Here is a 27,374-nt window from a genome sequence, read left to right as displayed (position 1 = left end):
TATTTCTTCTCAACCACAGGACATCTGAAGGAATAGACCTAATACTGTAGATTGAGGTAAGAACTGTTCTACTACTGAGATAAACCTCAATGTCTTTGAGGCACTAATGGTGAATTTGTTTTAGAACTTAAAAAAAAGTGTGCAGAATCTGCCATTTTCCCTGGTACTGCCATTTTCTCCTGGTTTAGGGAGATGGAGAAGAGCAAACTTACCTCCTTTGCCTGCCATCCATCTCACCTTCAGCACACGGGTGTGCGTGTGTATGGTCACAGAAGAAAACAGTGCATCAGTCCACTCACGTGCGTGACTCCAGTATGAGTGTAACGGCAACAATATTTGTGAAGTGGCACCCTGGTTTTGGCACAGCCCATTCACAAATTAACGCAAGCTTTTGTGGTTCATGCATATGTTTTCTGCAATGCTTTCTGGAAAAGTCATCACAGAGCAGCTGAAGTAGGCAGGCACCAGGCAGGTTGGAGATAGCTACTCCAACCCCACTGCTCTGAATTGCTCAGAGGCATGATTAGTTGGGTTTTGAGTATCTCCAAAGGATGGAGATTCCATAACCTCTTTGGGCATCCTGCTACAGGTATTTAACCACCCCCACATAAAAAAGTTTTTCTTCTGTTTAGGTGATATCCCAGTCACGTTCCTGGCCTTTTTGTTTAAAAATGGCCTCCAGGGGAAACTGCTCCATCACCTTCCCACAGATTGAGGTGAGGCTGACAAATCTGTGGTTTCATAAATCCTCCTTCTTGCCCTTTGTGAAGATGGGAGTGACATTCACTTTCTTCCAGCGGTCAGGAACTTCTCTGTTCCTGACCTTTCAAAGATAATCAAGAGTCACCTCACAGTGACATCAGCCAACACCCTCAGCACCCATGGGTGCCTCCCATCATGTCCTATGGGCTTAAGTAGGTCCAGTGTATTTAAGTGCCCTCTGACTATGTCATCCTTCACAGGGGTGAGTCTTCCTTGCCCCAGACTTTCCCTTTGGTCTGAGGGGCCTGGTATGGCTGAAGGTCAGTCTTAACTGTAAAGATCAAGACAAAGAAATACCTTGGGCTTTTCCATGTCCTTTATCACTGGGAGTAGGGTCAAGCATCTAGGTAAAATGTTTACCAGAACTGAATATTTTGTACAGAATTACAATTAGCACTAATCTATTACCCCATTTTCTAGAGACGAATTGCTATCACACCAGCAACCTGAACTACCTGTGTCCAGGGAGGGAGGGGGGCTTTATTTGGAAGACCCAAAGAAAAAAAGTCTTGATGGTTTTCAGTGTTTCAGGTGGAAAATAAGATCTGACACTTGGTACTGAAAAGCTTTAAATAAGTCTTTATTCATTCAGAATAAAGATAACAGAAACAGCAATGAATGGCTGTTCTGGGACAATGCACGTGTTATAGAGGAACAGAGTAGCGTTTGCTATTCTTATGAAACATAGAGAAAGAAGTTGGCTGCGGCTGAAAATCAAGAATACACTGCGTGTTGGGTGGATTTTTAGCTCTACATTAAACCTCTAGTGCCACATCAGTCAAGCCATTCCTATGTTTTTCTGCTCTTATCGTCTGTGCTTGTGTTATATGAAGGTCACAACACCAATGTTAGTCGAACAGGTGAAGCACTCAATATTGGCTCACTTTTGTTTCATTGAAATCAAAGGTGGCTTTAGCAACATAATTAAGCCCATTTTTACCACTTCCACAAGCTTTCTCGGACTGCAAGATTCAAAGCATTGTTCACCTCTGCTCTTATGCTCCTACACCTTGAAACCAGCTTGTTTACACTCACAGCACTTGATTCCTCTATTCTAGCTCTCACGAACATTCTTGCTTCTGAGCATGCTACATTATCTCTCTCATGATCATTAAAGATAGGGGACAATCTGCACTAGCAATACAGTCTACAGACATCTGAAAATGGGAGACTAAAACCAAATGAGGATTTCTGTATGGTAGACTAGGATTAGAAACTTGTGAGAGACAAATCAGCAAAAGTAAGTGGGAGGAGGAGGTAGGAGGGAGGGTTGGGCTGGGCTACAAGACTGACAGGGCATATAGAGCACTGGCCCCGCAGAAGAGAGAGCTGCAGAGGCAGGAGCAGGTGTATGAAGCTAGGAATGGGAAAGAAACAGGCTGAAGGGTTTGGGGCAGTTGAGCTTTGAGAAATAGATAGTAATGTCTACAAACTTCTAAGCTCTCTAGTTAGGTTCTTGGCCAGCCCAGAAGCTGGACAGTCTCTGCTGTGTCTTCTGTCTTCAGTGTCTGGCAAATGTGAAGAAGACAAACCTGCTGCTGCCATTATGTCCTCTGTTAGCTCAACCCAAAGAGGTTTGCGCTGCAGTCCTAAAAGCTCCAAGCTGTTTGATTGCTTTTACATAGAAGAACATGGCTTTGTAGAGTATCAGGCAATGCATAACCCAAGTTGGAAAATGAGCATTAATGCAACACAGAGCTCTCTGCAGTGGAGAGCACACTATCTCCCATGGCTTCTTTTCCACATTTCCAAAATACTACGTTTTAAAATTGAAATTCTGTAGGAAAGATGGGTGCAAAACACATGTTCCTGAGGAGCTAGAGCATCTCAGCCTTAAACAAAGATTCACTTGGTCTCTTTCACACCATGTTGTCATTTGCCACACTCCTTTCTTTCTTCCTCACTGCCTCTCTTGCCTGGAGTATTGGAAACCAAAAGTTGACCTGAAAAGAAAGAAATGTGATGCTATGATCATAGTATTACTGAGTTAGAGATTGCCCATACATTAACATCCCGTATAGTTAGCGTTGAAGGCTATTATAAAAACACAAAGTAAAACAAACTGTATGTGTCCACAGTTGTCTATCTGTATTTGCCGTAAGTACACGCATGTGTGTTTGTATTTCCATTAGTGCATATATACATATATATACAGGTTGAATGTTTTTGCAAGCAAAAAGTTCGGTTTCCTAATGGTATTTGCAGTTGCACTCCCACTGTGCTTTAAAACAGAAATATATCACCTTCTGTTTTGCTAAACAACAACTAAACACCTTTCTCAACATTTAGAGGCTGCTCACAAATGCCTAACGTTTGCTGTCTAGGTTGCAGGAATACCCTTTGTGCTGGAGGCACTTTTCATACATTCATGAAGACCAAGTTTCTTCTCTGGAGAGCCCTGCGTCTCAGGGGTATTTTCTTGCCAGCACATAATCATTTGGGTGGGCCCTTGTCGTGTCTGATGCATGCGTGTTGAAGGACAGAACAAAACAATTATATGATCCAATCTGATAGGCAACTTGTCTCTGGCCCCTGTGCAGGAGAGCACTGGGGAAAGTCTACTAGCACATAATTGAAATTAACAAGTGTTTAAGTATTTCCTGGATCTCTTCTGAGAGAAGGAGGTATTTTATTTCTCCTAGAGCTGGTGGCTTACCGTTCTAGCAAACACATTCTTCCCAGTTTTCTCTTGTAGCTTCGCTCTTTTCTTGAGTAATTTTGCATGCAAATAATGTATCCTTTTCATCTCCCTGTCAGGATAAAATGAAGTTGACACGAGTATTTTAAGTTGGGTCAGGAAGCCAGAGAATAACCCAAAAATACTTAAGAAGAAGATGATGACTCCAAGCTGGATCCATGTCGTGGAGAGAGCGAGCTCTGGCTGAGGGATGCAGTCATGCTTAAACAAAGAGATCTTGAAAGGAGCAGTCTTTTCAATGTGCTCTCCCATATGAACGATAAAGCTGTCCTCATTCCGCTGCACAAGAAAAAGGGAAAAAAAGAGTTGATTACAGCACTGATTCCCTCTTTTCTTAGTGTTTCTCCCATTGGATATTCAGTTTTACAAAGGACCATAAATGATCCAGTCCATCCAGTGTCCACATCCCAAAGGACTTGGGAGTGTTGGTTGACAGCCGGCTGAATATGAGCCAGCAGTGTGCCCAGGTGGCCAAGAAGGCCAACAGCATCCTAGCCTGTATCAGGAATAGTGTGGTGAGCCGGACTAGGGAAGTGATCATCCCCCTGTACTCGGCACTGGTGAGGCCCCACCTCGAGTACTGCGTTCAGTTTTGGGCCCCTCGCTACAGGAGGGACATTGAGGTGTTGGAGCGTGTCCAGAGAAGGGCTACAAAGCTGGTGAGGGGCCTGGAGGACAAACCTTATGAGGAACGACTGAGGGAGCTGGGGTTGTTTAGCCTGGAGAAGAGGAGGCTGAGGGGAGACCTTATCACCCTCTACAACTACCTGAAAGGAGGTTGTAGAGAGATGGGGGCTGACCTCTTCTCCCTGGTGACAAGTGATAGGACGAGGGGAAACGGGTTCAAGTTACGTCAGGGGAGGTTTAGATTGGATATTAGGAGACATTTTTACACTGAAAGGGTTATTAAACATTGGAATAGGCTGCCCAGGGAGGTGGTGGATTCACCATCTCTGGAGGTGTTTAAAAAAAGGGTAGATGGGGCACTGAGGGACATGGTTTAGAAGTGGCTCTTGTCAGGGTAGGCTAAAGGTTGGACTCGATGATCTTAAAGGTCCCTTCCAACCTCAACAATTCTATGATTCTATGATTCTATGATTCTATATGTGCTATGCTCATAACAATATGTTTACTAGCTATTTATAAATTACTCAGACTGCATTTTCACTATTTCTCTTGGGAGACTGTCCCACAATTCAGGATGTTAGGAACTTACCTTCTCAGTGGCTCTAACAAATAAATATTTAGCTAATCTGACTATAATCATTTAATATATTCCCACTGTCATGAATCAGCACAGATCCTCTTTTGGATGGTCCTTCCTTCAGGGTAAAAGAGCAGACACACGACACTGCGTTGGTCCCTTTGTGGCTGGTGGCTCAGGTCTTGGTCAGCAGTGCTTCCACACCCACCTAGGCGGGTGCTCTGACCACAAGCGTACCCCGCAAACAAAGCCACCCCTCCTCCTCTAACAGGTGCCTTTGCTTAGAAGAGCTGATGTGTTGCATTGCTTGTGGGTTGAAATGCTGAATGAGAGGGGCTAAATTAGCTAGGCTGCTGGGACCAGTATTTCCTACTGGCAGGCAACTTTCTGTTCTGCATGTAGGGACACTGAATCACCCGGCCCTCTTTTCTGACCATGCTAGGGGGATATGTTGCTCTTCCTTACGGCTCTTCTAACCACCTTGCAGAGGCCAGGCACTTCTGTTAGATGCTCATTGGAAAAATCAGGTGCCCAAAGCATGCTACCCATTTTCAGCCTGGTATCCTTTCCTGGACATTATCCTGTTTCAGTCTCTCTCTACATTTTATCCCTAAACTGAACCTGCAATAGGAACGCACTTGAACCAGGGGTATAAGTGCATGAAGAACTTTACTATTCATACCAAAAATAAACATCTCAAGAAGTCGCTGCATCTGCCCTGCTCACCCAGCCAGCTTTCTAGATTCCCTGAGATCAGCAGCCCTGAGGCTTGTTATGATAAATCTGTTGAGATTAAATTTTACTTTTTAATTGACTAGCCTTCAATGAGGTAGTGGAAACAACCCGATAATAGTATGATTTTCTGTTTTGGGAGAGTCAGCCAGCTCTCCGCAGGAGTGAACACTGCACACAAAGAGAGCAAATTCATAGTACAGGACTCATGAATCAGCCAGACAGGGTCAGGTTCAGGCTCAGGTGCACTGTCCATGGATGGTGGGACTAAGCTCCTTCTCTGCCCTGACTAGGGTCACACCCAGGGCAGGTCATGATAAGGGGCTGTGCTCAAGGTACGAAGGGTAGAAACACGGGCAAAGCCACATGCAGCAGTACACGGAGAATAGCTACAGCCGGTTGCTTAGGGCAGTGTTCAGTTGGGTTTTTTAGTATCTCCACAACCTGCCTCAAAAACCTCTTCTAGTGTTTGATCACCTGAAGAGTAAAAAAAAAAAATAATAAAAAAAATCTTATAATGAAAGGGCATTTCCTTTGATTTTTCTCTCTGCCTCTTGTCCCTGCACTGGGCACCACTAACAAGAGTCTGGCTCCTCTTCCTTACACCCCTCCCTCCAGCAAGTATTTACACACATTAATGAGATCCTCCTGAGCTTTCTCTTCTCCAGCTTGAACAGCCCCAGCTCTGTCAGCCCCTCCTTGTAAGGCAAACGGGCCAGTCCTTTAATCATCTTCTTGACCTGTTACTCAACTCACTCCAGTATATGTGTGTCTCTCTTGCACTGGGGAGCCCAGCACTGGGCACAGCACTCCAGATGGGTCTCACAGGTGCTGAGCAAAGGGAAAGGACCGCCTCCCTCAGCCTGCTGGAAGCACTCTGCCTAATGCAGCCCAGGATAGCCCTTTCTTTGCCATAAGGGCACATTGCACGCTTGTGGTAAACTCAGAGTCCATCAGAACTCCCAGGGCCTTTTTCTCTAAAGCCACCTCCCAGATGGTCGGCCCCCAACATGTATTGTACATGGGGTTATTCCTCTTCATCAGACCAATTCTCTAGCCTTTTCAAGTCCTTCTGAATGGCAGCACAATCCCCTAGTGTTTCAGCCACTCTTCCCAGTTTTATATGATCTGCAGACTTGTATGGCTACAATATGTTCCTCTGTTCAGGTTAAACAGTATAGGTTCCAGTATCTACTCCTGGGAGAGATCAAAAGTGACTTTGTGCCACTAATCAGAACTTTTTCTGTCTAGTAGTTCATCCATTTTTCAGCTCACGTCACTCCCCATTTATCTAGCCCACACTTAAGCACTTTGTCAATGAGGATGTTGTGGAACACAGCGTTGGAAGCCTTAATAAATGCAAAATCAGCATCCACTGTTCTGTCTTCATCTAATAATCCAGTGATCATGTCATAGAAGGCTGTTACGTTGGTCAAGCATGATTGGAAATGCTTGCTGACTACTCCTAATAGCCTTCTTGGCCTTCACATATTTAGAAATGGCTTCCACAATGATATTTTCCATCACTTTCCCAGGGATCAAGATGAGGCTGACCAAATTGTAGTTCTCTGGATCCTCCTTCTTGCCCTTCTTGAAGATGGGAGCAACATTTGCTTCCTTCCACTCTTCAGGAACCTCTCTCAGGCACCATGACTTTTCAAAGATCATCAAGAGTGGCCTTAGAGTGACATCAGCCAAACCATAGGGGGCTACCATCAGGTCTCATGGGCTTTGTCTAAATGTTCCCTGACCTGATCCTCCTCCACCAAGGGTAAGCCTTCCATGCTCCAGACTTGGCCTGTAGTCTCAGAGGCTTGGGATTCCTGAAGTGTGATCTTCCTAGGAAAGTCAGAGCTGAAGGTGACATTGAGTACTTTGGGCTTTTCTATGTCCATTGTCAGCAGAACCCCTACTGCACTTAGCAGTAGACACACATTTCCCCATCTCTTTTTTTTTGCTGCTGATAGACCTGAGATAGAAGAGAACAGTTAGCAGAGATAGAAGCTCTTTGTGCTGCCCTTTGCCTGCATCACCTAATTCAGCTCCAGGTGGGCTTTGGCTTTCCTGACCCAATCACTATGTAATCAGACAGTGTCCCTATATTCCTCCTGGATCCCCTGTCCCTACTTCCACCTCCTCTATGTACTTCCACCTTTTTTATGTTTGAGTTATGTCAGGAGCTCCTTGCTCATCCATGCTGGCCTCCTGCTGCCTTTGCTTGATTTATCTGGGATGAATCATTCTTCAGCTTTGAGGGGCTGATTTTTGAATATCAACGAGCTCTCCTCAACCCTTCTTCTTTGAAAGACCATATCCTAGGGGACCAGGACCATTTTGTGTGCTGGTTTGTAGATGCTAGATGTGCAGCAGCAGGATTTATATGAGGTATAAAGCCCCCTTAGCATGTGTAACAATCTGTCTCCTCAACATATCTCGCATTAGACTGACTGACCAGATGGTGAAAGCCTCTCTGCTTTTGCACAGGAATCAACCTCTCCAGGATGGGTCTGACTTGTTATATATGTGCTGATGGCACAGTTACAGTAAATGTAATGGCTTTTGCATCTACCTTGCTAAAAGAAAGTTCAGGTAACACCCCCAGGTCCTTTTCTGCCAGGCTATCACTTCCCTAATCCTTCTGGCCACACTATTCCTGATGCAGGCCAGGATATTATTTGCCTTCTTGGTCACCTGGGCACAATGTTGGCTCATATTCAGCTGGCTGTCAACCAACATCCTCAGGTCCTTTTCTGCTGGGTAGCTTTCCAGACACTTTTTCCCAAGCCTGTAGCGCTGCATGGGATTGTTGTGACCCAAGTGCAGGACCCAGCACTTGGCCTCATTGAACCTCATAGAGTTGGCCTTGGCCCATTGATCCAGCCTGTCCAGGTCCCTCTGTAGAGCCTTCCTACCCTCAAGCAGATCAACACTCCCACCCAACTTGGTGTTATCTGCAAACTTACTGAGGGTGCACTGGATCCCCTCATCCAGATCATCGATAAAGATAGTAAAGCATACAGGCCCTAATAGTGATCCCTGGGGAACACCGCTTGTCACCAGCTGCCAATTGGATTTAATCCATTCATCCCAACTCTTTGGGCCTGGCCATCCAGCCAGTCAAGCATCCCTTTGAAATCTATTTATCTTGAAATTATCAAAGGGTTATGTGCTTTTGGGAAATGTTTTAAGCCTGATCTTGCAAGCTACCAAACTGGACAGCTTTCCTGGGCCTGAGAAATCTCCAGCCTTAGAAGTATTCACAGACAAGACTCTGAGCAATCTGACCTGACTCTGAAGTTAGGCCTGTTTTGAGCATGAAATTGGTATAAGTGGGCTCCAGATGTCCCTTCCAAACTAATTACTCTATGGTTCTGTATGCCACTTTATGCCACTGTTGCTCCTGCTAGAAGAATGTTGAGATTCTGGCAACGTATTATTATTTCGTATGTATGCAGCCATGCTTTTTAAAATGATGCATACTCAGCTAAGCAAAGGTAAGCATCTCCTACGTCAGCGTCACAGCAGCATTTTGACTATAAAAGTGGTGCTTCACGACTGTCATCACTGTGAGTTTCCAATTTTAAGCTTCTGGTCTTCTCCACATATATAAATGGAGTCCTTCTTCCAATATTTACTATACTTTAGAAATATGATGACACTTTGGAAAGTGCGGAGGACTGTCTGGTTCCATCCAACATACGTATCTGTAAAGGCAATGGCCCTTTTTGAAAGAAAATGAATCAAAATGCCATGAAAGCACTGATGGCTCATTGGCTGTATGTCTGCTCCTGCAGCTGCTGAAACGAAGGGAAGTTTTTCAACACTAAAATAAGAAATATAAAGTACTGATAAGTACTTACTTGCTGAAAGAGGCTGAGTTTAATCTCTAGATCGGGTACTTCTTGGAGATGTTTATTCACAGAAATAATTAACCAATAAAACAAATAATCTACTGCAGCAAACAGAAGCCAGATGCAAAGATGAATAATTACAGGGAGGAAAAAGTACTGCATGTTTCTTTTGTCCTTCCTTGTGAGGCAGAAAGATGGGATTGTCACATAATCTTTTCTTTCTTTTCTGTTAAGTGGCAGGAGGCAGGGTCTTTGCTGTTGCTTTTGCTGCTCATCAAATGCGATGAACTGTTTAGTGATATAAGTATTCTTAAATTTGGCACTGTGAGAGCCCACAAATTTTTTGATAAAGAGGCCAGTTCCAAAAGAAGCTAGAAAAATTCCCACTACAGGAAACACTTTCTGGCCTATACAGGGCAGTATAGTCAGCATAAAAGATATCTGGTTAGCAACTCTCTGGATTTCTTGCTTTGTGTCATTTAGCTGTTGTTTTAGTTCATCATCTGAAATTGAATAAGATGGTGTGAATTCATGCCTTAGTAATAGTTCAGTGGAAAGCTTGGCTTTGTCGTAAATCCATTTTACTGCCTCAACATAATATTTTATCAAGGCAAATTGCTCATACTCCAAATGACAGGTTATACTGTCTGCCAGAACCTTTAGGTTGTGAAAAATATTTTGGACGTTGCCGGCCACCACGACGCCTGTGCCAGCAGTAATAAGAGCATTCCTGCCATTTTGCAGTCCACAAGAAAGAAGGAACAGGACACTAAAACAGCGCAGGTGCTTGAAACAGGAGAGCGCGATAGAAAAGGAGATCCAGATGAATCCAGAAATCAATAAGGGACCCAAAGGGTGGTGTGCCAGGGAGAAGTGCATGCCAAGGAATAAGAGAAAGCTTGAGAGGAAGCCAACTGCAGAGCAAACTGCAAAAAGCTGCATCAGATACTTCCAGCCAGGCTTCCTTTCGGATATGAAAACTCCCCAGGCATTCTGGGCTATTGAGACAAATGTTTGCATTTTCTTCTGATTGTTGCTGACACTGCGATGGCTCAAACTAAAAGGAAAGGAAAACAAAAATACAGTTAGTTACAGGGTCACACTATTGACGATGACGTGCTTTTAACTGGCTGATCAATAGTACTTCCCGTTGCAAAAAATGCAGGTCTGACTCAACTTCCACGTGTGAGACCCAAACCTTCATCCCTAATATCACATATATAAACATAGGAGAGGTGACTCTAAAAAGTTCTGTCTTTTTTTGTTGCTGTTCTTTTAATTTTTATACACTTTGATTTCTCATTTGGTATATAGACACAGCGGTTCATATATACATATTTGTGTGTGTGTCTGTACGAGGAGAGAATGAGAGGGACGCAAGCCTTCCGTAGCACGCAGTGCTTCCCCACAGATGTTCACTTTGCCTTACAGGGGTACCGGGAAAGGGAAAGACGGGAGCATGGAAACTTCCCACCAGCAGCCCACTGGAGGGGAGCCTGTCTCAACCCACGGGGAGCAGCCAGAGAGCTGCCGGGGAAGGAAGGAACTGGTGGAGCAGCTGCCAGGGATGGGGGATGAAGCTCTCTTTTTTCAGCTGGAGGGTGGTCAGTACAGAGGGAGGAAAGTGTGTCTCAGAGGCATCATGCCTTCTTTGGGTCTCTCCTGGGAAAATTTTTTACACTGAAGGGGTTATTAAGCATTGGAACAGGCTGCCCAAGGAAGTGGTTGAGGCACCATCCCTGGATGGGGAGACATAGCGCTTAGAGATATGGTTTAGTGATGGTTTTTGTCAGAATTACGTTGATGGTTGGACTAGATGATGTGAAAGGTCCCTTCCAACCTAGGCAATTCTATGATTCTATGATTCTATGTGCACTTTTAACCCTAATTGCTCGTACTTCTCACTATCTCTCCTGCCTACCAGCATGCCGATACTGTAAGTTACAGAGTAGTCCTGTGAGATTCAGTTCATTTTGATCAGAGATAATCCAGTGGCCCCATCTTTCCTTCTTATTTTGCAATATAATATTTATAGTGCAATTTGTCCAGAGATGCAAGATCAATTTACACGCATATTAGCCTTTTAACATACAAGAACAAATGAGATACTAATTAAATAAAATAAAGTGTTGCAATTTTATCCTGTAATAGGGAACAGTTGTCTTTGCAAATACATCCTAAAGGTATTACTTCGTCTTTTGTTTAGTTTGAACACAGCGGGTAGCCAGGAACTAAACTATTATTTTGTATACATAGTGTATTTTACTGGCATTTGACTTTATGAATTCTGCTAGCATTTGCTGCACCATTTTCCCCTTCCTCTCATTGTAATTAGTTATTAGTTATATCATTATTGGCTTTGCATGCAGCAGGAGTTGAGGGTGATTGGAACAGGCATCTGACCCCAGGTGGGACCTTCTTGGACTGCTGTGCTTGGTGTGCTGCTTTTCCTTGGTCGCACTTGGGCCTGATCCTTTCTAGTGCTGAGGGCTATCCTGAAAGGTGCTGAGTGTTTTCAGTGCTTAATTGCTTCAGCAGGGATTAATGGTGGGCAATAGCTCTCAGGGTGGGCTCAATCCCTGGCACTCTCACTCTGCTTGGGAAGGCTGAGGAAATTGCTTCCCTCCAGGGCCTCAGTGAACTCATCTGTAAAGGGTGTATAACAGCAATTAGCAGCTCCTGCACAGGAGTGAAATCAGTTAATTAACGTCCACGAAGTATTCAGGAAGCTGTAGGTAGAAGTCGCTGTGTGTTTGGGGAAGTGGTGCAAGCGTAACGGGGAGGAGAGGTAGCACACAAGCCACCGGACTCCAGCTTTGCCGTGAGCAGAGCTACCCTTCGCTTATGGGGACGGTCTGCTTTGCCCTCTTCTTACTGGACTAGAAATTAATGAGGCCTTTTTAGGAAACATAATTAAAAAGCAGATGTTCATCATCCTGGAGTCAAGCAGGACCAGACCTAACAGCCAGCAAACCCTGCCAGAGAATCCTCAACTTCCTAGGCCGGGTCCTTAAACAGTACATACCGACACATCTTCTTGGTAGATCTAAGAAAAATTGCCCTGTACAGTGCATAGATCTGGACTTCCGTTTCAAATGCTAAAAACCTAACATTTATATAATATTCTGCAAAAACTTTGGGTGAGAGAACACATTTTGAGTTTTCTTTTGCAGCATTGATTTCACAGCTGTTCTCAAACATAGTTTCTGCATGGTGTTGTCTGTGTCTATGGGTATAGTGTATTCCTGTTAACGTTTCTAAGCATTCAGTAAATGGCTGCAATATGTGACTGGGAGTTTGGTATGACTGCATCTAAGAATTGGAGAAACAGTCAAGAATAAAGCCTTAGAATGAACAGAAGTTGTACTTCTGGACCAGGAGGCTGAAGACTTGCAAAATATGGACAGAATTTGAAAAGAATCAAAAAGTCTCCTTTACTGGGCGGATTCAATGCTGTTACGTGAGATCACTGCACTACTCAGCACATACATGGCAGGTTTGTCCCTAACCTGCATGAACCCAGAGTTTTAAGGCAGGAAAGGCATCATAAAGAACCACTAATTTCTGGAGCCTGTGGCATGGACGCACAGGTGTCTCTGCACTGGGAAGGTTGGGAAGGGAGCACCCCTGCCCTCTGCAGAGCCTGTCTCTGAGCTCGGCCACCACCAGGGTCAGAGTCAGGCTCGCAGCGTGCATCTCTGTGGCTTGTCTGACACCTCTGTTTTCCCCCATAAGACATCAGCATCAGAAGTAGATATTCAGCACAGGAGAATCAGGCAAAAGATGAAAACTCTAAACCTAAAAAAATGTGAATGCTGAAAATTCTTGTATCAGCAGGCACTTAAACAGCTGTGAATGCTTGGGAAGGGAAAATAACACTCTGGCTCAGAGGTAGAAATAAATCTTTGGCTCGACTAAAGAAGCTAATCCAGTGCTTAAAGAAATAGTAAACCTTGTGAGCTTTCTGTAATGACTCCTCTTGAAAACATAAATTGCAAAAGCTCTCCTGAAGCTGTTAGGTGCAGATACAAATTCTAATTGGAGGCTGACAAGAAAAAAACCTTCATTTCAGTTGCAGTCTGAAGCAAAACAATTTTTCTTCTGTCCTGTTACATGAATTAATACAGGGGCTGCTGCCATTATTTATGTAGCATAAGGAAATAATTATTCTTGGAAAGCAGTTTCTTACTCTTAAGTGCCAGTTTTTTTCCACTGTAGTTTCTCGTGATGTGCATCACAGAGAGGAGCTGGAAACTCTTGTGCTCTGGCTCTGCCTTTGAACCTGATTTTTCTGTAGGGTCCAAGGGGAACCTCTCCATGCCTTAGTTTCCCTCTCTAGGAAATACTTACTCAGATTTGGACGCGTGATATTCATCTACCATATGGCACACTGGCAGAAGTAATTATAAGAATGAATTTTCAAACAGAGACTCTACAGCAAGGAGTTTAGGCCATGCATCTTAAGGCTTGTGATGTACTGAAATTAATGCAATATAATTAAGAAGTATTTTTCTAGTTTCATTTTTAAAAGAGAAAAATTTCAAGGAGCTTTTAAGATCATACTTGTGATAATTCAGATATTGGCTACAGTTTTTAAGTAAGCGGAGGATAAGCACATAGCATCAAGAGTCCCTAAAAAATGTATTTCCAGCTCAGCCACAAGTCCTAAAGTATGGAGACTCCTCCATATTCGTTGTCCAAGAAGTTGAGGTCCTCTTCACTACTGATTTGGTCCTGTTCTAGTCCCTTCCTCATCCTGTATCTGATGATGGCTTGCCACAGTTAGAATAGAATAAATAGAATAGAATAGAATAGAATAGAATAGAATAGAATAGAATAGAATAGAACAGAACAGAATAGTTCCATTGGAAGGGACCTACAACGATCATCTAGTTCAACTGTGATAGATTGAAATTCCTTATATTTGCAGGGAATATTTCTGAAACCTTGCCAACCCAGGCTACTGCTTGCTTAGAGGTGATCACCAGGCCTAGATTTCTAGTACAGGCAATAGCCACCCGTGCAAACTCTCTGCCAATTTCTAATACAATGGAAGAAGCATATGTCTCCTAAAAGTGTGTAGTGAGAAAAAGAATGGGATTTACTAAATAATTAGTTTTTTTAGTAGAGTCACAGCTGATTTGGCAAAGCATTACAAACAGAGGCAGATCTTTAAGTCTACTTTCCCTGTAACACAGACCTAACTCGGAAAAAGCCTGGGGATTACAAGTCCCATTGAGTTGGTACTGATTAGTACCACTCAGTTTTCGTGCCCTCACACAAAGTCTGACACAACTTTTTTCTGTGCAACACTATTGTGTGAGCCGATCTCAGGAGGAGCGTGGCAGCATGGCAGGCCCTTTCACCCGTGCAGTGAACAGGATCCTTATACATAAAAATAAAGTCTTATTAAGAAGGACATAAGGTTAAATGGGAAACTTATATCCCATTGATGTTAAAGCTTCAGCTACACAGAGATCTTTGCCTCATAAATCCTGTTTGGATTTTATACAGGAATTAAGGAAGAGAAAGCACACAATAAGAATATAAAAACAAATATTTCCTTTTTTGGCAGTTTCAGCAGGCTGCTCTCCTAGCCTAGATCAGTTACATTGAAATGTAAGAGAATTACTTCCCTTTTTTGGATACCGTCAAAAAATTACAATGCTGAACTATGGTTTAGTAAGAGGCAGAAATACAGGAGGGAGTCCCACATTATTTCCTTTGGTCAATGCAGGGCATTCAGCAAAGCAATATAAGCCCAACCTAAAATCCAGCAATGTTATTGTAACTATGGCCAGGACTTTGTTGGGATCCCTGTCATTTCTCACGTTTACATTATTTGCTTTCAACTGCAGCGGGAAGAAGAGTAAATGGCACTAAACACAAGAAACACAGGCAAGGACTAAAATATCTAATCAAATGTGTGCACATGGGAACTCGAAATGCTAAACAACACAGCAATGCAAAGAAAACAATTTATACACAGCAAAACCAACCAAACAAAAATAACAACCGATCAAGATCTCTTTTTCTTCATGTATTTTAAATACACTGCTCAGGAAAATTCTGAACACTGCAGGGTATTATCAAGTCTGTAGGATGCCACAAATTGGTTAAATGTCATCTAATATCAGATATTAGCAGTGCAATGTCCACACCTGAGCTATCTGTCTCTATGTCAATGAGGAGAAAAGGGCAGTTACCCAGAGGCGTACTTCAGATCTGGTTTAGAAGTCCACCCTCGCATGAGATGGATTGCATCCTGTGGGAGCTTTTTCTCTCTCTCAACTATGAAAAGAGTCTGGATTACTCAGACAGAGCTATCCAAAGTCAGGTGGGATGAACCTCTCCCTATGTTTCTCGATTGCAAACACAGGTTATATTTGACTGAGCTGGGCACTCAGAGCAGCACACAGAAAATGTGTTGTGGGCAGCCATAGAAAATGGACAGCTATGGAAGGAAGACAGAACAAGAAATCAACTTTCTCACTTATACCACTATGGGCTGTGTTATGTTTGGAAGCTCTGATACAGCAGAGGCACAGACATATGCTTCCCTTAAAGTGCAGGCAGGTAATGGAGGCGCAGTTTGGGAAACCCAAATGGTAGTTTGCCTATTGACAGAAACAACTCTAGAAAACACAGAAAAATCCATTATGAGGGGTGGAAGGGAACATGAGGCGTTACATCATCCCTTCTCCTATACATAATATTACCCTACATAATTTCGGGAGAGTTTAGGACTAAATTGCTTCATGAACTTCAGGAATAGACCCTCCAATCAGTAAGGTGAAAACAATTAACTTAAAGAAAGTCTTATTACCTTAGAACAGCTAACTCAGTCCATGATTACTATCCACAGTTCCTTGATATTAACCCTAAAGCATTACTTACAGGCCCTCCTGTAAAGCGCATGAAGGATCTTCACAGTGCTGTCTGTCTCTTGGTTTTGGGGAGGAACCGAGATGGGCACTAGTAAAAAATTTCCCATGAGTAATATGTTTCCCATACCCTCCCTCAATGAGTCAGGCACACTACAATTTTGAAATTATTCTGGTTTTGACAAAGATTCATGAGGAAGTAACTTATGCACAAGACCAAAATAGTATATAATTTGCAAGTACCACTTTCCACCTTTTTTCTGGCAGAGTAATAGATATCAGCAAATGAGTTCTGGGCCCAGATTTCAAAGACTTAAATTTATGTTGAATAATGCCTTAGGTCTGGAACATCTAAGCTATTTTGGTGCTCCCCTTTGAAACTAGCAGCAGTGCCCAAATAACTTTGGAGCTCTAATTTTTTTTACCCTGCAAATGTTCCTACTGAGATCGGTGTAAATATTTCTGTAGACAATCTGTCAGAATACAGTCCTTAGAATGCTGCCCACCTTAAATATCCAACAAAGACACTCAAATTATGTAGTCTGTAGAGCAGGGTGGTCTCTAAATTTGAAATATGACTTGTGTATGGAGTTTTAGAATTGTACTTCAGTATTTTTCAATGAGACATAAAATAGCAAAGACATTGATGGCGCACTTGCATTTTCAAGATCATGTGCAGATATTAACTGATCCTTGTGACACCCCTAGTCCAACAGGCTATCTTTGCAGCATGTATGAAACACCTAATTATTAATACTTATTATCTTTATTAAGAACCTTTGAGGCCGCATCCTGAACAGGGATTGCCACTGGCCTGTTTACAACAGAGAAATGGTCCTAGTCCTTGTCTAAGTCTGCCAAGAAATGACCACATGATGAGCTGTGGTCATAGCTTACCAGACAATTAGCGATTGTTGGGTTTTAATTTTTGTCGGGTTTTTTGCTTCTTTGGTTTCTTTTACAAATATCCCAAGAAGAATAAGAAACCAGAAGTTAGCCCACACTCCCAGCATACTGAAAATATCTGGTGCTTTATTTGACAAGAAATTCCAACTGAATTCGACTCTGCAGGGATCAAATGACTAGTGACTTACTTAATGATAGGAAAGAGAAAAAACAGACGTGCTGCTGCATTGGGGAAGTTATTTTGGGACTCTTAAGACATGGTGTGCTTAAATAGATGTCCCAAAGTTTTAGGGTTCTTTAACATAAAAAATATTTGCAAATTAAATGTATTGAAATTATTATCTTTATTAACCAAAGACTCATTTAATTCAAATTGTTTTTCTGGTCTTGGATGCTTAGCAGAATCCCACCCGGGGGCTGCTTTGTTCCCAGCACATTCTCTCTCACTAGAGACTGACCCTTTGCTCCACCTGGCATGGCAGCATGGGTCTCCTACATCAGGAATTGCATCTACACTGATAACCAAGTATGCGTGTGTGTCTGCATCCAGCCCAGGGCTCAAATCCTACACTCATTGCCTGCACCTGAGACTTGGGGTGGCAATTAGATGCAGATCATCGCTGAAGGAAAAGCATAAACCCTAGTGTAGATTTACCCTGTCGACGAATGGGACGTGAGTGGGGCTGAGCATTTTTCAGTGCACTCTAAGACCAGTTCTTTGGAAGTAGGTGGCTAAGTACTGTTTTATTCACCTATCTCTATTTTTGGCTCTTGATCTTCATAAATAACATAGAAACAATCAGCCAAACTAAAAGATCACCAGGGGCACTCTGATGAGCCACATCAGCCACATAATATGCACAAACTTTCTTATATTAACAACTCTGATGGTGTGATGGAGTGCAAGTTCGTGGATGATACCAAACTGGGAGGAATAATTGATATACAGGAGGATAGAGCTGCTATTCAGAGGAATTTTGACAGGGTGGGGAAATGGATTGACAAGAATCTCATGAAGTTCACGAGAGGAAAATACGAAGTCTTGTCCCTGGGGAGGAATAACCCCAGGCACCAGTTCAGGCTGGAGCTGACTGCTGGGAAGCAGCTTTGCAGAAAAAGATCTGTATCTCTTCATGGAAAACAAGTTGAACACAAGCCAGCAATGCACCCTCGCGGCAAAGAAGGCCAATGGCATTCTGAGCTTATTAGAGCAAGAATCTTGCCCACAAGTCAGGGGAAGTGATTCTTCCCCTCAACTCAGCACTGGTGAGACCACATGTGTAGTGCTGTGTCCAGGGAAGAAATTCCAGTACCACAGAGCAACGTGATCTAGCTGGACCTGCTTTGAGTGGGGATTTGAACTAGATGGCTTTCAAGAGTCCCTTCCAACGTAAATTATTTTATTCTTCACCAGATGCCTTACCAGTCAAGACTGAGATATTGCATCCATTTGAACTTGCTTCTGATCTCTACTGGCACAGCACCATGTATATGCGCCATGTTCATATTCTACATTTGCTCCAGATAAGTTTAATAACTACTATATACCCATCAAAACTACAATATTCTACCCCAGTAATAAAAAAAAATAAACCACAACAAAATATTATTACTTTGTACCTTCGAGATCCTAAAGAAATGGTGAAATCAGTCTGTCTTCCAGGAGTTTTATCTGCATAAAAGACTGCAGAGTAACTTAGGGATTCATCTTGGCATCTTAAATATCCTACAGCTTTTATAACTTGAATAAGCTGACATATGATCTCTTACTTTTGCAAGACAGTAGTTTTCTTGCAGAGAAATGAAAAGTTCATTTATTGGATGTGGAAAATGAATTTGCTTCTTGCTCATGGTACTGATAAAAAAATGGTGAGAAGTGCTAATTTGTGTTGAAACATGAAAAGAGTTGAAAATCTAGAAGAGGTTTCATTATCACAGTGATATGGCAACACAACACACAGCAGAGACTTTTAATAACTTCTGGTTCATTCGGTAGCCAAATAAGATCGTATTTCTTACAACTTTCTGGAACATATATAAGAATTTTATTTTGCTTTAACTTTGGCACTTAAAATTTTACTTTAAATAAACTATTGGTTTCTGCAGACACTACAATTTGTGTGTATATTTGTGTGTAGGGGAGAGAAAGGAGATAATTCTGAACACCCATCCCCTCCACTTGAAATGGGTCACACCAATCCTAACAGTTATTGGGTTGATCCTTTGAATCAGTCAGTTCTTTCATTCAGTTGCTGTCAGGGACATCTCATAAAGAGGACTACAGATTTACTTTAAAGAAAACCAAAGGCTGAAACGCTGATTTACAAGGACAACAGCAACAGAATGAGTAAGAGGAATCTTATCCACAATCTATTAAGCACCTATTATACCTTTCCAATAACATCCTCATACACTGTCTCTTACAACCACTTTCAGAGCTAACTTGCAGTTATAGTTTTACTGTTTATCTTTAAACTTCCAGATCCATTTTTGGAATAAAAAGTATCCATTGCTTTTCTCACAAATGTCATAGGCGATTAGGTCCATTGCAGAGATGCCACCTATTACACCTACGGAATTCTAAATTGGAGATTGACTCTCATTTAGACTCTGATTTCAAAGATCTAGAGCTGTACGTCAGGCTCAGTTCTGTCCTCAGTCTCTTTGTAGAGTCCAGTCCAATCAGCCACTACTGAAGTGCTGGCATGAACATTATCTTTTTGCCCTTGGTTGAAATGTGCCTGCATGTAATTTTCCAGCCAGCTGGTTTTCCAGCAGGTAGTGAGAGCACTGAAGTAGCAGGTCTCAGTGTCTCACCATAAGACCAGGTTTCTCCTCCAGAGAGCAGCCATACCCCTGCTGTTTCAAAAGCAGCTACTGAACAAGTTCAGAAACCTGGCAGGCAGCAAAATGAACATAGCATAATGTTCATGGCATCTAAATTATGCAGAATGTAAGGGTATAATTAGATACAGTGGCCCATCTATAACTGGAGAAAGTCTCTGTTCATTATAGGACAAACGAATGAAATGATCTTTTAGCAGAATATATCCTTCATAGTATTATGCAGGGGAAAATTCTGTAAAGTGATCCAGGTAAGTGCGTATTAAGTCGGGCCAAGTCTTCATTGAGCCCAGCACCTCAGCCTTGATAGCAGCATGTAGCAGATGTTTACAGAATCACAGAATGGTTATTCTGGACCATCTGGACATGGTCTAGGTGACCCTGCTCAAGCGGAGGAGGGTTTGGGCCACATGACCTCCAGAGGTCCCTTCCAACCTCAACCATTCTGTGATTCTGTGACAGTTGAGATCCCTGTTGGTCCACTGAGGCCACTCCGAATGACAGCACAAGCATCTGGTGTATCGGTCACTCCTCCTAGCTTTGTATCATCTGCAAACTTGCTGAGGGTGCACACTTTCCAGGTCATTAATGAAGAAAATGATCAGAGAGATGGAACATCTCTCCTATGAGGACAAGCTGAGGAAGTTGGGGTTGTTCAGCCTGGAGAAGAGAAGGCTCTGGGGAGACCTTACGGCGGCCTTTCGGTACTTAAACGGGGCCTACAGGAAAGATGGGAATGAGATTTTTAGTAGGACCTGTTGCAATAGGACAAGGGGTAATGGAATTAAACTAAAAGGGGGTAGATTTAGACTAGATAAAATGAAGACCTTTTTTACAACTAAGGTGGTGAAACACTGGAACAGCTTGCCCAGAGAGGTGGTGGAGGCCCCATCCCTGGAAACATTCAAGATTAGGTTGGACGGGGCTCTGAGCAACCTGTTCTAGTTGAAGGTGTTTCTACTCATTGCAGGGTGAGTTGGACTAGATGATCTTTAAAGGTCCCTTCCAATCCAAACTATTCTATGATGTTATGGGAGACACTGTTGAAAGCCTTTCTGAAGTCGAGGTAAACTTCACTCATCCAGCAAGCCAGTCACATCATCGTAGGCTGTCAGGTTGGCTAAGCATATCTTCCCTTTTGTAAATCCATGTTGAACATTCCTGCAAGTGGTTTCCAAGATTAGTTGCTCCATTACCTTCACAGGGATCAAGATGAGGCTGACCAAATTGTAGTTCCCTGGATCCTCCTTCTTGCCCTTCTTGAAGATGGGAGTAACATTTGCTTCCTTCCACTCTTCAGGAACCTCTCTCAGGCACCATGACTTTTCAAAGATAATCAAGAGTGGCCTCACAGTGACATCAGCCAGCCCCCTCAGCACCCATGACTGCTTTTTATTAGGTCCCATGGACTGACTTTGTTTAAACGTTCCCTGACCTGATCCTCCTCAAGTATTCCTTGCTCCAGACTTGGCCTGTATTCTCAGAGGCTTGGGATTCCTGAAGTGTGATCTTCCTAGGAAAGTCAGAGCTGAAGGTGACATTGAGTACTTTGGGCTTTTCTATGTCCATTGTCAGCAGAACCCCTACTGCACTTAGCAGTAGACACACATTTCCCCATCTCTTTCTTTTGTTGCTGATAGAGCTGTAGAAACTCTTTGTGCTGCCCTTTGCCTGCATCACCTAATTCAGCTCCAGGTGGGCTTTGGCTTTCCTGACCCAATCACTATGCAATCAGACAGTGTCCCTATATTCCTCCTGGATCCCCTGTCCCTACTTGTACCTCCCCTATGGTTCATTTTTATGTTTGAGTTATGTCAGGAGCTCCTTGCTCATCCGTGCTGGCCTCCTGCTGCCTTTGCTTGATTTATCTGGGATGAATCATTCTTCAGCTTTGAGGTGGTGATTTTCGAATATCAATGAGCTCTCCTGGACCTCTCTTCTATCCTGTGACATATCCTGTGAGATTCTTCCAAGAAGATATCTGAAGAGACATATGTCTTCCTCAACATCCACCAAGCATTCATTGCTAATCGCTTTCTTCATCTCTGCAAGCAGTCTAGAGAAGGCACTATTTTCCTCACCTGGGATGATGTCTGTCTACTACTCAATTTTTATACAGTGAAATAAAACAGCTTATAGGCACTGGCTTTATCTCTTGGCCACGGAAATTTTGCAGCACTTCCTAACCCCTCTGGGGCTCCAGGAAGAAAAGAGGTTCCCACAGCACCATTAAAAGCAGTGGGAGTGTGCAACAGGACATTTCTTTCATGACCAGCCAGTTATGGCACTGAAAGTTCGTTCATAATAACCCAAATGCTGGCCGGGTCAGCAGCTTTTAACCAAGGAACTGGGCCCAAAGAGGAGGGTGGGGAGGAAGGAATTTTTGCATCTACTTGGGCTATATATAAGAAAGAAAGTAGTTTATGGTCATCTGGGTGGAATGACTTTTTCCACTCTTTACGTTTTCAAGAACAAGGAGTTGTGGGCAGGCTTTACCCATGCTCACCAATTTGAATCAAGTTGTGGCAGTAACTGGCATTAGTGTTCCTAGCCTCTCCTAGAGAACCAAATAAACCTGTAAAGTACACACAGACAATGCAGAAATCAATCCAGCAGCCTGAAAAGTGTCCTAACATTTCAATTCCTTAAGGCCCTAGCTCCCTTCAGCGATCACAGCATGCTGATAAAGATCTTCAGCTGGTCTTTCCCAACCCGTGTGCTGCAACCAGAGACACCTCTCCAATATGCTGGTGTCACTGGGCTTTTTTGTCCATTCCTTTAAAGCACAATATTTTAGTGACCCACTCACAGTCCACCTTCACTCACAAACTGTTGTGTCAGTACAACTGTCAAACACGTTTTTTGGGATCAAGGTGGATGCCTGTTGGCTGGAGGTGGCTGAGGCCACCAGGTCACAAACAACAGCACGAGCCTCTGTCACAGGGAATATTTTCTCTGGCTAACAGCAGCTTCTGTGCCTGCCTGGTTCCTGGACTTCCCTGGTGATGTTGTCTAGTATTGGCCACTGTAAAACAGGAGGAACTGACAGTTTGCTAATTTGAACAAAAGTAGGGTAATGGCTGTTGGTTTTTTCTTCCGCTCTGTCTGCCTACGCAGTATAAATCCTTCTGTCTGCACTAAAAAAGTGAGGATGGTTTCAGAATTAGTGCATTTCTGGCCTCTTTTCCCATTTTTCTTCTTAATCCCTGCAGAATGACTAGCAAAATTTACTTGCACATAAAAGTATTAAAAACATCTCTGCTCAAGATCCTACTGTTCTGGCAGTTCCTTAATGCATTTCCACTGATAACGATGCCGTGATTAACAGAGTTTTGATAATGCTGTGCTTCAGCAATTGTAACATGCAAGCTGGATGCGTATTTCTTTGGGTTTGTCTTTAGGATGCTGAAGGTTGCTTCCTTTTGTGACATATCTGTGTGCTGCGAGAACAAAGTGAGTTGAGAGCTGTGCACACCGTGTCGTACTGAAATCACCCGATATTCTGCTCTGCCGGCTTCTGCCTAAGGAAGACCAGCTAGCAACTAACAGTCCTCCCTTGAGGCTGACTTCCAGAGAGCCAGGAAAGAAACAAAGATTAGTGTTCGTAAATATTTGTGCTCTTGTTTTTGACTCATGGCTTTAATTACTGTTTCTGTTTTACTGCTACAGCAGAAATTTAGATTAAAAATAAGACAATTGCATTTTCTTTTCTAAATATCTGAGGAAATGAAATAATGACAGTGGATCATTACTCACAGTGAGCAGGGCTCCACCGGATGAGCAGTACGTCTGGAGCCAGTGACACAACAGCTATGAGTAAATGGTTCTCAGAGTGAATCAGGATTGTGGAAACTCACTTCTGATGGGCTCCAGAGAAAAACCTGGTGCAAATACTGCTGAGCTTGGGTAAAGCTTGTGTCTGATACTGGTAGCTGAAGCTAATCTTTGCATGATATAGAGGTAGTGTTTGAGTCACTGTGAAAACACTAACATGATGCTTGCTATAAAGAACTATTCCTGCAAATTGAACTGGGGAAGGTTCCTAACAGTCTCCAGGAAAGCAGTTTAACAGAGAGTGTTCAGCTGAATAATCATCACCGAGGGCCACATAAATGCTCCTCACTTGGTCCCAGGAAAATGAGATCTTGATGCCTCTGTATGGAGTCTTAATCTAGTGCACAACAGATACCATGAAGTGACTACCCAAGGCACAGATTTATCGCATCCTTCTCTAATGGAAGCTAGAAATGCCTCTCTTCACTGTTATAAGTCACTTTGTTTATCTTTCATAACCCCTTCTATGTTGGAGATGTCACTCCCAACAAATTATGGAGCCAGCTACAGCTGCTACCTCCAACTGCAGAGAGAATAGGCATTTTTAATGAAACATAAAATCAATGTTTAAAAAAGCACTGGTAGCAATTTCCCATTATAATGAGGAGCTGCACCTGCCTAACTAGCTCTAGTAAAAAGGAGGATGCAGCCTCTGTGAGATCCTGGGTTAAGGGCTCTGTAATAACAATCTTATTTGGAAATAAATATTTGCTGGGCAATGGCTACCTGTGGGATTCCTGCCCTTCACTTTACAGTCTGAGCTGTTGGGCAAATGCATGGACACATGCTTTTGGGCTGGAGCTTCCCCTGGTGCAGTCATGCACTTTGTTTTGGACTCATCTGAGTCCCTGGACTGAGCATTACCAGCCTCCCTAGAATCATGTGCCCAACTGCTTGTGTATTCCTGCTTTAACCCATTTCAAAATCATGGTACTTAGAAAAAGGTCTATTATTAAAAAAACTTTAAATTGGTGGTATCACTTTCACATAATTTCATGGAATTTTTCAGAATTGGAAGGGACCTCTAGACATCATCTAGTCCAACTCCCCTGCTAAAGCAGGATTGCCTAGAGCACATTACTCAGGACTGCATCCAGGCGGGTCTTGAAAGCCTCCAGAGAAGGGGACTCCACAACCGCCCTGGGCAGCCTATTCCAGTGCTCTGTCACCCTCACCGTAACGAAGTTTTTTCTCATATTTGATTGGAACTTCCTGTGTTCCAGCTTGTGCCCATTACCCCTCGTCCTGTTACTGGGAACCACTGAAAAGAGTCTGGCTCCATCCTCCTTAGACACACCCTTTAGATACTTGTAAACATTAATAAGGTCTCCCCTCAGCCTTCTCTTCTCCAGGCTAAAGAGTCCCAGCTCTCTCAGCCTTTCCTCATAAGGGAGATGCTCCAATCCCTCAGTCATCTTTGTTGCCCTACGCTGGACTCTCTCCAGTTGTTCCCTGTCTCTCTTGAACTGGGGAGCCCAGAACTGGACACAGTATTCCAGTTGTGGCTTCACCAGTGCAGAGTAGAGGGGGAGAATGACCTCCCTAGACCTGCTGGCCACACTCTTCCCTATGAAGCCCAGAATTCCGTTGGCCTTCTTGGAGACAAGGGCACATTGCTTGTTCGTGGATAATTTACTGTCTGCCAAGACACCCAGTTCCTTTTCTTCAGAGCTGCTTTCCAGCAGTTCCACCCCTAACCTATACCGGTGCCTGACATTCTTCCTGCCCAGGTGCAGGACCCTACACTTGTCCTTGTTGAACCTCATTAGGTTCTTCTCTGTCCAGCTCTCCAGCCTGTCTAGGTCACGCTGGACAGCAGTACGGCCCTCTGGGGTGATGATACCCAGTTTGGTATCATCAGCAAACTTGCTGTGCATACACTCTGTCCCCTCGTCCAGGTCATTGATGAATACGTTAAACAATACTGGTCCAAGTATTGACCCCTGGGGGACACCATTGGTTACAGGCCTCCAACTCGACCCTGCTCCATTAATCACAACCCTCTGAGTCCTGTCACACAGCCAGCTCTCAATTCACCTCACTGTCCCCTTGGCTAGTCCACACTTCCTCAGCTTCCTAAGGAGGATGTTATGAGAGACAATGTCAAAAGCCTTGCTGAAGTCAAGGTAGATGACATCTGCTGCTCTGCTCTCATCCAGCCAACCAGTTATAACATCATAGAAGGCTATGAGATTGGTCAAGCATGATTTACCCTTGGTAAATCCATGTTGACCACTTCCAATAACTTCCTGCTCTTGAACGTGCTTGGATATGACATCCAGAATGAGTCGCTCCATTACCTTCCCAGGGATGGAGGTGAGACTAACCAATCTGTAGTTCCCTGGGTCCTCCTTCCTGCCCTTTTTGAAGACTGGAGTGATATTCGCCTTCCTCCAGTCCTCAGGCACCTCTCCTGTTCTCCATGACCTTTCAAAGATGATGGGGAGTGGCCAAGCAATAACATTTGCCAGCTCTCTCAGCACTCGCAGGTGCATCTCGTCAGGGCCTATGGACTTATGGATGTCCAGTTTAGCCAAGTGGTCTCTAACCTGATCTTCCTCTACTGGGGAAAACTCTTCCTCTCTCCAGACCTTCCCCCTTGCCTCCAGGGCCTGGGATTCATGAGGGACAGCTTTAGCAGTGAAGACTGAAGCAAAGAAGGCATTCAGTAGCTCTGCCTTCTCGGTGTCTTCCACCACTAGGGCACCCATCTCATTCGTTAGTGGGCCTACATTTTCCCTAGTCTTCCTTTTTCGATTGATATACTGAAAGAACCTCTTCTTGTTATCTTTAACCTTGGTGGCCAAGATGAGTTCTACTTGAGCTTTGTCTCTTCTAATTTTCACCCTGCATAGCTTCACTACATCTTGGTATTCTTCATAAGTAGCCAACACCCTTTTCCAAAGATCATAAACTTTCTTTTTTTTCCTGAGGTCCAGCCAAAGCTCTCTATTTAGCCAGGCTGGTCTTCTTCCCTGTCTGCTTGTTTTTTGGGACTTGGGGATGGCCTTCTTCTGAGCTTTTAAGAGTTCCTCCTTGAAGTAAGACCAGCCTTCCTGGGCACCTTTGCCCTTCAGGACTCTCCCCCAAGGGACACTCTCAACCATGCTCCTAAAGCAGGCCAAAGTTCGCCCTTCAGAAATCTAAGGTGGCAGTTCTGCTGGCTCCCCGCCTTGCTTCACCAAGAATCAAAAATTCTATCATTTCATGATCACTCTGCCCAAGACGACCTCCAATCTTTACATTCCTTACAAGACCTTCTCTGTTAACAAGCAGCAGCTCCAGTAGGGCACTTTCTCTAGTTGACTCCCTCACCGGCTGTGTTAGGAAGTTGTCTTCCACACACTCCAGGAACCTCCGGAACTGTTCCTTCTCCGCTGTGTTATATTCCCAGCGGACATCTGGGAAGTTGAAGTCCCCCACAAGAACAAGGGGAAGCGATCGCGAGACCTCTGCCAGCTGCTTATAGAATATTTCATTGGCCTTTACATCCTGGTTGGGGGGTCTATAACAAGCTCCCACCATGATGTCCGGCTTATTGGCTTTCCCCTTGACTCTTATCCATAAACACTCAACAATGTCGTCATGCACATTGTTAAGTTCTTGGCACTCAAAACTGCCCCTGACATAGAGGGCCACCCCACCACCTCTCCTTCCTT

General features: G+C 43.6%; 1 protein-coding gene across 2 annotated transcripts in view; it reads right to left on the bottom strand.

The window, feature by feature from the left end:
* Positions 1-1,396: 1,396 nt before the first annotated feature.
* The window catches only part of DCSTAMP (dendrocyte expressed seven transmembrane protein), a 57,856-nt gene continuing 31,878 nt past the window's right edge, over positions 1,397-27,374 (bottom strand). Inside the window, exons 1-4 of one of the 2 annotated variants that reach the window (XM_063324042.1) lie at positions 16,145-16,185; positions 9,257-10,304; positions 3,419-3,739; positions 1,397-2,705 (exon numbers count right to left, since the gene is read on the bottom strand). In XM_063324042.1, the coding sequence (XP_063180112.1) occupies positions 2,622-2,705; positions 3,419-3,739; positions 9,257-10,267 (1,416 nt within the window). In that variant the 5' untranslated portion in view covers positions 10,268-10,304; positions 16,145-16,185 and the 3' untranslated portion in view covers positions 1,397-2,621. Of the gene's footprint in view, positions 2,706-3,418; positions 3,740-9,256; positions 10,305-16,144; positions 16,186-27,374 lie in introns of those variants that run through there. The other variant, XM_063324043.1, reaches the window with a different exon arrangement.

This window comes from Chroicocephalus ridibundus, chromosome 2, assembly GCF_963924245.1.
Source record: "Chroicocephalus ridibundus chromosome 2, bChrRid1.1, whole genome shotgun sequence".
Taxonomy (NCBI): domain Eukaryota; kingdom Metazoa; phylum Chordata; class Aves; order Charadriiformes; family Laridae; genus Chroicocephalus; species Chroicocephalus ridibundus.
This window is presented reverse-complemented; position numbering and strand designations above follow the sequence as displayed.